At 38.0% G+C, this 15,176-nt stretch overlaps 1 protein-coding gene across 1 annotated transcript in view; it reads right to left on the bottom strand.

The window, feature by feature from the left end:
* The window catches only part of SIK3 (SIK family kinase 3), a 256,996-nt gene that overhangs the window by 72,342 nt on the left and 169,478 nt on the right, over window positions 1-15,176 (bottom strand). Inside the window, 1 exon segment of the mRNA XM_032640277.1 lies at window positions 2,857-3,018. Coding sequence (XP_032496168.1) covers window positions 2,857-3,018 — 162 coding nt within the window.

Raw genomic sequence — 15,176 nt, 5'->3', positions numbered from 1 at the left:
CAATATTTTAAATAAAATAAAAAAACTCTCTTTCCTCTCTCATGTGTTTCTTTCATATACAGTAGTTCTTTCTTACTGAGATTTATAATAATTCATCAAAAAGACTACTGAAAAGATCAGGGATCTGAAAGTTACTTTTAGCTTTCAGAATAAAAAGTAGATTTCATTACTTATCTGAACTTATCCCATCAGAACCATCCAACCTACCTCTCTAAAATTAGTCATGCTGTAGTCAGCTTCAACTAGAAGCGTTCCTCCCACTGGTCCATTAAGTTCAAAGAAGGCCTGGCTGATGAGAACAGGTATTCTATCCAATTTATGTGTAGGAAGGGAAGTTCAGGCAATGACTGAGAAACTGAGTAATGACAGCATGTAGGAAAGAATGCAAACAAAGACAATGTCAGATGCTATAGCAGAGCACAAAGCTAGGGGCGCTCATTTATTCTTTGCTTTGTTCTGAAAACAAATAATAAAAATGCAGACTTTAGGTTAATGAAATAAAAATCTTGACAAAGTATATGTATTAATACACAGAGAGCCCAAGGCTGGCTGTCAGGACCCCTAGGAGTCTGTAATTACACACCAACAGGTAGAGACTCATATTGTGACTGCATGGGTTTGTTTTTAACTATTAACAAAGGAAAGTATTTAAAAATCTCCTTACCCAAATATTTGTCAGTAGAGTTTCTAAATTCAATTATCACCAACCCCTGCTTTTTAAACTTGGCTTCTCAATGCAAAAACTAAAAGCCGTACAAATTTCCCTTAACTAAATCAAAATGATTCTAAATTCAAAATCAAGAACCAAGGAAGCATAAAAACTTTTTCTTAGTCTTTGGTCAGTGAAGGTAGACTAAGACTGTAGCAGAAAAAGAGGGCCTTCTTTTTTTTTTTTTTTTTTTTTTTTTTGTGGTACGCGGGCCTCTCACTGTTGTGGCCTCTCCCGTTGAGGAGCACAGGCTCCGGACGTGCAGGCTCAGCGCCCATGGCTCACGGACCCAGCCGCTCCGCGGCATGTGGGATCTTCCCGGACCGGGACACGAACCCGTGTCCCCTGCATCGGCTGACGGACTCTCAACCACTGCGCCACCAGGGAAGCCCTGAGGGCCTTCTTTTAACTCACTACCCTAATCAAAAATCCAAAGAACCCTACAGTAACATTTGTGGTAGGCTGAATAGCAGCCCTTCAAAGACATCCTTGTCCTAATCCATGGAACTTGTGGATGTGTTATCTTCTTTTGCAGATGTGGTTAGGTTAAGGATCTTGAGCTGGAGAGACCATCCTGGTTCATCCAGGAGGGCCCAACGTAATCACAAGGGTCCTTACAAGAGGGAAGTAAGAGGATCAGATTAGAAGTGGGAGATGTGACAATGGAAGCAGGAGGTGGAAGTGTGACGTAAGGCCTGGAGCCAAGGAACGCAGGAGGCCTCCATGAGCTGAAAAAGGCAAGGAGATGAATCCTCCAAAGCCTCCAGATGGAACCAGTTCCAACAATACCTTGGTTTCAGCCCCACAGGATTCATTTCAGATTTCTGACCTCCAGAACTATAAGATAAACTTGTATTGTTTCAAGCCACTAAGTGTGTGGTAATTTGTTACAGCAACAATAGATAATTAACACATTTTATTATACTTTCAGGGATTGTGAAGCTTAGTAGGTGTTATTACCATTAATTTAATTGAAACTACAATGAATAATTACAAAAGAGGGTTTGCAATTGTCAGGCCTTTCCACCCTACCCACCCTTGTGAGCACTGTCAGCATCTAGAGAGCTTTAGAGAATATAAACCAGACGTCAGGGCAAAGGAAAAACATGATTTCACGTAAGATAAAGAAAGCTTCTAATTCCTGTCTACTATGCACTAAGCAAATACAGAACTCAAAGAGCTTACAACTATAAAAGTTCTAATCAGCCCAACTTAGATAAACAAAAAGGCTAGGTGACACTCCGAGGATGTAAAAGTAGAGCCTGGAAAGTGAGCAGTTATGTACACAAAAGAAACTGTCAGAAGAATCAACAACCTACAAGGGTTCACAGAGGTACTTTGACCTATAATATAAAATATATTTGAACTCTCAGTTCCCACCCAGTTAAGGAGGGAAATCTTCAGAATTGCTTCTTACCTAGGCCTTTCAAGACAGTTATATTCTAGCTAAAGTTCTGTTTTCTGTATGAGATTCCAGTCCTTTTTTATCTGGAAGACGAGGGACATACAGTGCAATACCAAAAACTGTCAGAAAAACAAAAACGGTTTATTTTCATATTTATAGTTTCTATATAAACTGCAGTCACTTTCTTCTATCAATAGGTGGTGAGCTTGTATTGGTTAGGCAAATGCTGACAGTTTACTAAAATTGAAGTATGAGTAGGGTGAGGCAGTGAAAAGTGCTTTTTTAGGCACTGTCAGATGAGCAGATGAATGAAATTTGAGGATAAAAAGAGATGGACTGCCTTTAAACCACTGTAAGATCTATTCTTCTTAAATGATCATAAAACCACAGTCTTAAGAATAAGCATGCTCTATATCAGCAGTGACACAAAGCAACCTTCTCAGGTGAAGGTGAGAAGGCACACAATTTTATCAGTTTTTTCTTTTACTACTTTATTCTATATTTTATTCCTTATTCAAAAATTACTTTTTCTTCTTTCTTCCCAACCTAGTTGCATCCCAAACTACATAAAAAAATAGCATCAATGTATTTTGAAAGCTTATTAATTTTCAAGCCACACACACACAAAAATCCTTTTTATAATACTTCTTTCTGAATAGATAAAACAGATAATCCCTTGCTTTAAGAACCTTGAAGGAAAAGCTGCTTCACTCCTATTTCACATCCTCAGCATACTTCTCACCTGCTATTTTGATATTCAGATTGGCATCCAGTAGCAAATTTTCAGCTTTTAGATCACGATGAACAATATTCCGACAGTGACAAAAAAAGACAGCTGCGACAATCTGTTTGAACTTCCGACGGGCCTCCTTTTCTGCCATTCTGCCATGGGCCACCAGGTGGTCTGCGGTGAAGAAGAATACCGTCAGTTCTTGTTTTGGGACAGTGGTATAATTTCAAGAGGTAGACAGAAGGAGTGATACAAGTGGGCCCAGCAAATGAATGAGTCAAAGAAGTAAAACAAACAAATGGAAAACAATACACTTACAGTCCTGATTTGTATCTATAAAAATTCATTAGTAATGAGCACCCAAACTTTGTTAAGTATAAATCCCATTACACATACATATGCATAAGAATACACTCGCCCTACCATAAGGGAAGGAAGGAAGAGCTGTGAGGGATGCACGTAATGGTTTTCTTCAAGGATCGTAACACTCAACACCTTCCTGTGCATATCTCCGTTGCAAAAGATTATACAGCAAACATGCACATGAAGATAAGTATCAGCAATATTTCCTGTGCTAAAGGGTGAGTCAAAAAGCAGAGTCACAATAATCAATCACTTTAGTAAAGAATAGACAGAAATTAGTCATTGCTGAGAGGGGAAAACCTGCTTTATATAGGATTCTGTTTAGGCTAATATCTCTTCTGCTTTCTCAAAGGTTTACAATTTGACATAAAAATGTACTTATTTGGTGACTATTCTCTGGAATGCACAGTAATATGCCTGCATCCTTACATTTGCATTTACTGTGCTTACCAAATATTTTTAAAACTATGTTATTAATTTTTACAGATAACATCAATAGAAAACCATGTGAGTTTCTACCACTTTAAATGAAATAATTTTATTGGCTATGTCACTAACTAAGGTATAACAAAAGAATTTACATGGGATAAACTTTGTAATTCTATAAATCAGGCTATCCTCTATATTTAAAAAGGAATTGATTGACATATAATCAATGTCATAAGTTCTATAACACTTTTCTAGAAGTAGGTTTATACTGAACCAATGACATACATATCCTTAACCCAGTTCTTCATCTGACAGCATATACGGATCACAACAGCTGATGGCATTAGAAATGTCAGTGACACAGTATGCTCTGTTTGAAATCTGTAATAGCTCATCAGCACTATCCTTAAATCAACTGATCTAGCTGGAAAAAAGACACATTTGCCATCATAAGCATCCTGAGATAGTGGGAAAGTGGAAAATTAGACAATATAAGTGTATTATTTTTTGTTTTTTAATAGTACTTTCAGTGATACTACCCAATTGTTTTGGCACCATCTCCATCCCCCATGGGACAAGTCAGGTGTATCTTTTCTTCATCACAAAGAAGAACTTTGAGATAAAACATATGCACCAGTAATGACTGACAAGATTAACAGTTTAGGACAAGAAATGGAGTGGGGGTGGTTTGAAGAAGGGGGCAAAATGACAATCCACCCACATATCAGATTTTCAAATAATTCAAAGTACATTCTGACCACGACGGACGTTAAACTTTGGAGACCAAATACATTAGTAATTTTAACAACAATGTTATAAGTAGTTTATTTAAATTATTAAGAAAGACCCCTCAAAGGAGTTGTTATAATTGTTAGAGTTATCAATGACCCACACATAAGATCTTTGAAGCATTTCCCTCAAAAACAATCATTATTATGGCCAAGATCACCAATCTGGTAGAAAGAAAGAGAAAATAAGAAGTCTTTAGCTTAGATGTTAAAAGGACTAGGATACAGCTTTCTACAGGAGTTTAGAGGTGGTGATAAGTGAGCTCACACTCTGGTATGTTTAGGCTTCTGGTGAGATCTGTCAAATGAATTTCAAACAACACAAGGTCCCCACCTAGGGACAGGGAGTGAATACAAGCTGTTGAAGAACTGGATGTCCATCAGATGTGGACCATGCTCCACTTGAAGAGGCCATTCTCTCTAACAGTACCTGCTCCTTTGACCCACTATTTCTCTTCACCCAAGGCCTAATTATTCTAATAATGTGCTTTAGCTGCTAAACCTTGTCTAATTAAAGAGCTTTGAAGAGACAGCTATTCTTGAGAAATATAAAAATAAACCCTTATGAAGGTTTACCCTCAGAAGCTCAATTGGCCAAGCCACCCATTAATTAAAATGCCCAGGAGACATTCATCTGGCAGTAAATACTAATTACCAGAACACATTAAAGAGCTTCTTAAATACAACAGAATGATTAATTTAGCAATTTCCAAAATAAGTGATTTTCTTTTATTAAAAAAACCTCTTTGTATTTTCTAAGTACTTTGTTTTCCTAAAATGATTGGAAAGTTTCAAAAATGTTACATAGGCCAGGAGCTGGTATAATGCTGCCTAGTTCTGTTTTATCTCTACAATGACACATTGGTTGTCCTTGGATGAATCATTTATACTGCCAATACTGCCACCTCTTGATCTGCTAAACAGAAATAAATTCTGTTACATGCTATGGCCAAAGAAAGTATAGCATATTCGGGAATAAACTTGTACTTTACTTTGACTAAGAGTTATCATATATGACATAATTTTAACTTTCAAAGACATTTAAAAGGCTATTTTTTAAAAAGGTCCACTCATTACTACACAAATACTATTTCAGCATTTGGTTAATAGATCATAAGGATCTTTGTTCAGGATTCTGTAATGCTTGAAAGTGATTATTATTATACACCAATTGTACTGTTACACGGTTCTGGTTACAAGGTATTTGTGATAGCACACTGGGTAAAATGGCTTAAACTATATAGTACTTTCCCTAAAGATACCTACAGTATCCCTACAGCTAAGAATATAAAGAAGATACACAATTTACTTTTTTAAAAAATGTGTTGCCTGCAAACGTCAGATGTTTCTTACTAGCCATTGTGTTTGATGTTTAAGTTCTCTCTTCTTTGGGAACGTTGTGCTCTTCCCCACATACAGGACCTTCATACTGGCTCAATGTCATTCAGACTTTAGCCTCCGCTTTTATTTTTGCCCATCTTATTACCACCACCACCACCCCCCCCCCCCGCCTCCAGCCCCTGTTAGTTTGCTTTCAGTGTAAACCTACAGGGTCTAGTGGGTGTGCCAGGAAGCCAGCAGCCTGCAGCGGTTTTTGGTCCCTGCTGAAATTGCCTTTCAGCTGCCTGCTGACAAATGGCTGCTTTATGTTCATGTGTGCTCCATAGGCAGGCAGCAAAAATTCTTCAAGTTCAAATATGACATTTAACTTTCAGCGAAGAAACCCAGAGCAGCAGTAGCCCAGCCTGGACTTAACACAAAGTCACAGCATTTGAATACATACTGGGGTAATTTCAGAAGGCAAATGAAACAAATAGCTCCCAAGCCACTCAACATTCAAAGTAAAATACATTCTGCAACTTGTCAGGATAAACCCACTTGCAAAGAACTCTAAAGAGTTGTTCTGCTTCTTCTGGACAGTTTAGTGAGCTAGTTCTCCGAAATACTGGGCAAGATGCCACCCATACCTCCAGTCCCAAACACCCCACCCTGCAACCATGACCCCAGCCCCCCATCCACACCCCTGAGTCTAGACAATCTTCACTCCATCACAGTAAGTCCCTTTTCACCGTCAATTAACTACTACTCTATTTAGTTGCCATTATACCTCTGGAGCAAATTTAAAGTTTTTCTCTATCACAGCTTCAACCATTTCAACCCAGACAAGGATGAGGTGACTCTCAATTAAAAGGAGAAAACGGTTCTCCTGTTTTCAAGTTCTTATCAAAAGTGAGGAGCCTGTGAAATAAAAACAAAACAACAACAAAAGAAAAAAGTAAGGAGTCTAAGTTCTCTTTCTCACTTTCCAATCACCATAAATAACTTGGCACTGGATTTCTGTAATCTTTTTTATCTGCTCTTCCTCACAAAATCAAAAGTAGTTAGTGACACTAAGGGATTTATATACCTCACGAGGAGTATATCATTAGAAGCAGAGGGAATGAATTCTGAAGTTTCAAAAGTCTTAGAGCGCCAGCATTTACAAAGTTTGCTTCAGAGTTCACTGCTTTTTCCACAGTGAATTGCTTCAAATTCACTGTTTGTAATTTTGTCCCAATCTGACTCAGGAAGAAATATCTTGTGGTACAGTTAGATTCTAACCTTTCAAAGAGCAAAAATACACATAAGGCAGTCTTAACGTCCCTAGACCAGCCTTGCTGGAGTGTCAGAGGCATGCCCACTAATGGGGTAGCAGTGGGAAGCCAACATTTCTTAAAATAAGTCACTTTCCCACTATAAACAGACAGTGTCTCCATTTGTCTGCTAAGTCTACAACATCTAAGATCCAAAACACTAGCTGAAAATGAACATACCCTGATAGCAGGTCAAGCAACAGGGCAGAAACTTTTCATTTTACATGATGAAGAAATAACCCAGTCTAGAATGGGAAAAAGGCGGCTCATGTGCTAAGCTTAGGTGGCTACCTGGAAAGATTTCTGCCAATTCCAAGCTAATCACAGCTAGCAGTTCTTTGCTTTGCCACTCAGTTCTATCATTTCTTCTTTCTACACTCATGGAAACGACTTCCTGTTTATGAAGCAAATGCTTCTTTCCAAAAGAGTCAGGGCAAGGCCAAGATAACTCAGCTTCCTGGGAGAAGGTTAACAAGAGTGCACTCAAATGTCACACTGTCCCTAACCCTCGGAGGCCCCAAGCTGCCAAGGACTAGAGAAGAGGGCTTGTTATTTGGTTTTCCTTGCCAAGATTCCAGCTACCTCATACCAGGCCTCTTTACTTGTTGCTGCTGCTGGTTACCATCTCTTTTCTTCATCCTTCCAGTGGTCCAGGCCAAAAACCTTGCTGTCATCTTTCATTCTCTTTCTTCCATACCCACATCCAATCCATCAGCAGATTTTATAAACTCTGCTGTCAAAATACATCCAGAATTCAACTATTCCTCACCCTTATCCCCACCCCACTCTAGTGACACCAACCTAGTCCAATAGCCATTATCTCCCTCCTGGTTTACTGCAGTAACCTTAGAATAAACTCCTAACCAGTATCCCTGATTCTGCCCTTGGCTCACTGCGATTTACTCTCAAAATGACAGCCCAGATAAGAAGTCTTTTTTTAACTTTTTTCTTTTGAAATAATTACAGATTCACAGGAAGCTGCAGAGATAGTACAGAGAGATCCCATGTACCCTTCACCCAGTTTCCCCCAATAGTTAAATCTTACATAATTACAGAATAATATCAAAACCCAGAACTTGACATGAGTAGAATATGTGTATACTCCTATGTCATTTTATCACATGTATAGATTTGTGGAACTACCACTGCAATCAAGATACAGAATTATTTGGAGTTACTCATTACTGAGTATTCTTGCAGGCATAAAAACAAAATGTCCACTATTACTTTTTTCTGTCTATCCCAAATATTAAACTTTTTCCTTCAGGGTTCTGAGAAAACACAATTTCTTTCTGATTCACTTACAGTCACAAGATATGCTTTAGTTCTAGAAGTTTTAACGTAGAACTATTTCTACTTTTTTCCTATGCCTTCTTACTCATACAAAAGAGCTTTGCATGTGACGGATGCTTAATAATTACAGATTAACTCAGGGAATATCCACCAGAGGAAAGACTATATACATATTTTTTTACTCTTCATCTTGCCACTAACAAAGTTTGTAAACTAAGCATGGTTTATGTTAAGGCTTTATAAAAAACAAACATGCTATTCTTTTGATACAAAGTCTGTTTACATTAATGTATAAAGGAGGATTTGTTTTCTTATAGTTTCTTAAAAAAATACTTCTAAACTAAGTATAAGCCCAGGTAGCCTATGAAATAGGATCCCGTATATTCTTAAAGGCCTTTCAACAATGTTATTCAGACTTCTCAGATATAGTGCAAATGTTTCTCGTGCTACACCAGTATACTAGCAAAGGTGGGTTAGCTAATTTTGTAATACAGAGATTCTTCCTTGATTCCTAGTATAATCTGCAGGTTCCAAATCCAGCTCATTCTTTCTCTGAAGCTTTCCCTAACCTGCTCATCTACTCTAGAAGAACTGGTCCATAATTTGTATCTAATGGCATTTAGCATATACACCTCTGTAACATCAGTGAACAACTGTATTACAGTTGTTTCTTAACATGTTTCTTAACATGTTTCTTAACATCCCTCTCTAGACCAGGGATTCTTAGTCCATGGATGGGTTTCCACCCACGAATCCTGTAAGGTAAAGGAAAATGTGGATAGTGTGCTTCCATTTGTGTAGTAAGGAAGAGGAAATACAAATATGTATGTGGCTGTATGTATGTATATTTAATTTATATATTTTAAAGGAAGTAATATTAAGTGAGAAACTTCTTAAAATGATTACTTATAAGGGAATAGAAAAGGGGTGGAAGCTAGAATTTCCTGAATGTACCCTTTTCTTATAGTTTTAGTCCTGAAAACATGTAATGTCTTAAATAACTTACACAATTCAGAATTGAGTCAAAGAGAAGAAAAATTTCTAAAAATTGAAAGCAAATTGGAAAAAAAAAAAAAGAACGTAACTCTGAGTTAAGTTGTGACATAACCAGAAAATAATTTTTTTAAGTGACAATTGAACACAGTATTTTGCCTATGCATCTTTAATGGGCTATGTCCTGAGGACAAAAAGAACCAGCAGTCTCTTTAATATCTGTAATAATATTGGTATTACTTTGAGTCAGTCTTGCCCTCACTCTCATGTAATTACATTAAAGTCATTTGAAACCACAAATTTTCAGCATAAGAGAAATAAGACATAAATACATAATATCTAGGAAGTAGAAACACTGAAATCTTAAATTTCAATTGGAATGTTAAAATACAAACTTGTATTTTACTTTTCTCTCTATAAAAACCACACATTTGCTACCTCTGTGCCCTAAACAGGCCTCTAAGCAATGACAACCCAGTAGTAATATAAGCATCCCTAGGAGACAGGCTGAAGGAACCAGAGCTCCCAGGAGAAATGTTTGATTCCAGGTCTGAGACAGGAAGTGTTCAAGATAAGCCTGGAACATCTTACCTAAAAGCAAGGAAGCTATTAAAGACTAATGGGATCAGGGACTTCCCTGGTAGCACAGTGGTTAAGAATCCACCTGCCAATGCAGGGGACACGGTTCGAGCCCTGGTCCAGGAAGATCCCACGTACCTCTGCGCAACCAAGCCCATGCGCCACAACTACTGAGCCTGCGGTCTAGAGCCTGCGAGCCACAACTACTGAGCCCGCACACCTAAAGCCCATGCTCCAACAACAAGAGAAGCCACCGCAATGAGAAGGCTGCGCACCACAACGAAGAGTAGCCCCCGACTGCCCCAACTAGAGAAAGCCCACGTGCAGCAACAAAGACCCAAGGCAGCCAAAAATAAATTAATTAATTTTTAAAAAAAGAAAGAAAGAGGGCTTCCCTGGTAGCGCAGTGGTTGAGAGTCCTCCTGCTGATGCAGGGGACACGGGTTCGTGCCCCGGTCCGGGAAGATCCCACGTGCTGCTGAGTGGCTGGGCCTGTGAGCCATGGCCGCTGAGCCTGCGTGTCCGGAGCCTGTGCTCCACAATGGGAGAGGCCACAACAGTGAGAGGCCAGCATACCGCAAAAAAAAAAAAAAAAAAAAAAAAAAAAAAAAAAGAAAGAAAGCTATGTGCAAACACATAGCTTAAAAAAAAAAAAGACTATTGGGATCATGTCAAAAGAACACAGGAGTCAACTTAAAGAGGCTTCCACTAGCTAAGTGGAGTAATTTGAGCATCAAAAGAGTAATAACTCAATGGACTGAAACACTTCAAACATGTTAAAATCTGTAAGTTCATAATGATATTACAAAATAAACAAATACAATCAACTTCATTGGTCACCACTGGTGATTGCTAGGGTACCAGTTCATTACTCTGAAATTTAATACATAATGAAAAAGAATCACGCATTTATTTTGCCTTTATTGTAGCTTCTAAATAGTTTATAGGCAAAGTTCTTTACAGAAGAATTAGAGCTAATAAATGCAGAAAGAATGAGAGAATTAAAAAATCACCATTTTGCAACTTCTAATGAAGTAATGTATTTATTAGGCAACTAAGTAAGAGTGGCTAAAACATTTGATCAAAAGTGGATGAGAGGGCTTCCCTGGTGGCGCAGTGGTTGAGAGTCCGCCTGCCGATGCAGGGGACACGGGTTCGTGCCCCGGTCCGGGAAGATCCCGCATGCCGCGGAGCGGCTGGGCCCGTGAGCCATGGCCGCTGGGCCTGCGTGTCGGGAGCCTGTGCTCCGCGACGGGAGGGGCCACAGCAGTGAGAGGCCCGCATACCGCAAAAAAAAAAAAAAAAAAAAAAAAAAAGTGGATGAGAAACTTTATAAAAACTTTATGAAACTTTATACATCACTAAAAGTGGTGAAATCGGACATTATACAAATCCTGAAATGATGCAACAGTTAAACTATGATGTATTCCTCTCCCCGACCCCACCAAGGTGACCCTTATTTAACCAAACCACTTTACAATAGAAATAGTGAGCCAGAGACAACATGCTGAATGATGCAATAAGGATCCAAATCTAGAATGTGGGAAATTTTACAAGATGATCCAGTTTCTTCAACAAATAATTGGCATAGAAAAAAAAAAAAACAAAAAACGTGTGTGATGGCAGGAGAGAGAAGGGGTTGTTATAAAGCATAAAAAATTTAAGATACTTATCAACTCTGGATGTCTGGACTTCGTTGCATCATGATATGAATAAACTATAAATAGATGTTCTGAGACAATTGGAGAAAGCTACAAAACATGGCCTGCCTATTAGTTAATTTTGTTGGGTTTAAGAATGGTATAATAGACTTTAGTTGATTATGAAGGATTAGCTGATACTGGATTTACTCTCCCACTTTAACCAACTATAAAACTTGGACTGTTTGCAGACATTGGGCAATAACCAACAAAAGGTTATGATTCTTCAGAGAAAGAAAGCACAAGAGTTGAGCCCCATATTCACCCCAAACCACAACCTATGGAAACAGATCAGAGTTAGGGGCTGGTAAGGCAGTTAGAATTTGGGTGGTAGGAGAGCAGAGAAGGAGAGAGAAGCAGAGGAGGAACATCAAAAGTTACAAAAGAAATTCTGATGAGGTCTTGGCCAACTCTCAAATTGTATATGAGCAAAAGCAAGACTATAAAAGGCCTAGCATTAAAAAGTTGCTGAGAGGATGAAAGCTAAAGAGAAAATTTTACAGATTATACAGTGCACAGGGGATGCTGGCGTTCAGATACAGCTTACAAGGCAAGACCTTGGTGAATATTCTACCTATTCAGTGAAGAGCCCAGAGGACAACACCCTGGGAGTAAGGGCTGTGCCATGGGAGTAAGGGCAAAACTAAAACAGAACCAACATGACAATGCCTAAAACTAACAAGCCTCAGCATGATCAAGTTGATCCATCATAATTCAACCTCCTGCCAGCACAAACTCAACATTGTAGAAGATAACATAATCCAGAGTCTTTATAACGTGTCACTCTTAATACCCAGTATACAATAAAAAAATTACTAGACATGGGAAGAAGTAGGAAAAATGACCAATAATCAAGAGTTTAACGTCAACAGAAGCAGAACCAAAGATGACTTGGATATTGGAGTTGGCAGGCAAGGACTTCAAAAATGACTGTGATTAATACGTTAAAGAAAACACAGGGAAAGATGTACAAAAAGGATAAGATGGAACATGTCAAAGGAGAACCAGTCTCTAAAATATATATAATTTATAGGAATTCCTCTGGTGGTGCAGTGGTTAAGAATCTGCCTGCCAATGCAGGGAACACGGGTTCGAGCCCTGGTCCGGGAAGATGCCACATGCCACGGAGCAACTAAGCCCGTGTACCACAACTACTGAGCCTGCGCTCTAAAGGCCGAGAGCCACAACTACCGAGCCCGCGTGCCACAACTACTGAAGTCCATGCGGCTAGAGCCCGTGCTCCACAACAAGAGAGCCACCGCAATGAGAAGCCTGTGCACCGCAACGAAGAGTAGCCCTCACTTGCCGCAACTAGAGAAAGCCCGTGCGCAGCAACGAAGACACAACACAGCCAAAAATAAATAAATAAAATAAATAAATTTTTAAAAAGTAAAAAATATATAATTTACAAACATATTCTAAAATGGCAAAACACCCGAAATTGAGAACTTATTGGATAGGTTCAACAGCTGGCACAGCAAAAGACAGGATTAGTGACCTTGAAATAAATATTATTGTTAAGTTTTTAAAAATCCTTATATGCAAGAGAAAATATTAAGTATTTATATGTGAAATGATATGATTTCTTGATTTGCTTTAAAATACTTTTAACCAAAGAAAAGTTGGGGGAAAGGATGAAACAAAACCAGCAAAATATTGATAATTATCAAAACTAGGAGATGAGTACATCAGAGTTTATTACACTATTCTCTTTCCTCTTACATATATTTGAAAATGCCTATAAAAAGAAGTTTTTAAAAATGGAATCTATCATTTGCACACCTATTTTCGTAACAGCATTATGTGCAATAGCCAAAAGGTAGAAACAACCCCTGTATCTATCCATCCACAGATGGATTAAAAAAGTGTAGTATGTACATACAATGGAATATTACTCAGCTTTAAAAAAGAGGGAAATTCTGACACGTGCAACAACATGGATGAACCTTGAGGACTTTATGCTAAGTAAAATAAGCCAGTTGCAACAGGACAAATACTGTATGATTTCACTTATATGAGGTACCTAGAGTAGTCAAACTGAGAGAAAGAACATAGAACGGTAGTTGTCAAGGGATGCAAGAAAGGTAAATGGGGAGTTGTTATTTAGTGGGTACAGAGTTTCAGTTTTGCAAGATGAAACGTGTTCTGTAGATGGATGGTGGTGATAATGCGAAATAATTAACACCACTGAACTATATACTTAAAAACAGTTACAACAGTAAATTTTATGTTATGTGTATTTTGCCACAGTTATTTTATATCAACAAAATCTCTCTCTCTCTCTCTCTCACTCTCCCCCTCCCTACCCCACATGCACACACACACAGACACCAGCCCAGAAAATACCTTCAGGATATCAAAGTTTGAAGGCACACTGAAATAAAATGAACTAATTCCAAAAAATGAGCTAAAAATATTTTGAAATATTATGACTAAAATATCTTTATTTTTCTAGAAGTTTCACTTTCTCAGAAAAGACTTCATTTTCCAAAGACTTCATTTTCATTAAAAAAAAAACAAAACAGTTCAGAAAACCCTCAGAAAAAATATTAATACAGGAGCCAGGTAAAAATATTCCTTTTGCTCATTCTCTGAGGCATTTATTTTTACATCATGATAGAACCAACAGGATGGTCAGACAGCAACCATGAATAGATATCTGGCAGTAAAGTGAAGTCATCAAACTGTAAGTTTCCAAGCACTAAGCACAGGTGGCTTCCTCATATACCTTGGGCAGGTTACAAACATAAATGCTAAAGTCATGTCTGATATTGAGAAAATAAAACCAAAAAATGAAGAATAATGAATGGGAAATTAATTAGGGAAGGAGACGGAAGTAAAGTGTTTTAATTGAGGATGACTGAATGAGCTTCAGTGATACAGTTATTTGCTTCTGTCAGTAAAGCCTTAGAAAACAGCTAGTTCTTGTAGCCAAAGGGAGTAAATAATTTAGTGAGAAAACAGTATTTTAGTTATAAAAATATACAGAATGTTGTGAGGATTAAATAAGAAAAGCATGTTACAACAACAACAAAAGCACCACCCAAAACACAGTACTGTGTTCAAATAAACAAATGTGATAGTGTTCTCAAACATTCAGGAAGTTGAAAGATAACATACGTAACACTTAACACAATATCTGGTACAGGATGGTTATACTGTTTAGTCTTTCCCATTCTCTGCTCTGTAATTGAGTCTGAGGGTCCCATAGCATAAGTAAACGGCTTTGTGAGAAGTTCTGGGTTCCATACATGTTGACACTTTTAGGAAATGTCCTTTTTAAGGCACTGAGAATGTCCATAATAAATCATACACACTTCAACACAGTACTGTTAAGTTAATAATTTATTTTAAATGCTCATGAGTTCTGCCTGGTATTCAGGAAACTTTTCTTGATAAAGTGCTGGATTTATAACTTCATAGTCTCAAACAGGAAGTTTGGGGATATATATCTAAAGAAATCATACTGTGGAAGTTTTAAATTATGAGTTTAGTGGTTTACAGAACTAACCAGCTTCTGAATTCTGTTTATAAAATTAAACAGACCGGGCTTC

This window comes from Phocoena sinus, chromosome 8 (assembly GCF_008692025.1).
Source record: "Phocoena sinus isolate mPhoSin1 chromosome 8, mPhoSin1.pri, whole genome shotgun sequence".
Taxonomy (NCBI): Eukaryota; Metazoa; Chordata; class Mammalia; order Artiodactyla; family Phocoenidae; genus Phocoena; species Phocoena sinus.
This window is presented reverse-complemented; position numbering and strand designations above follow the sequence as displayed.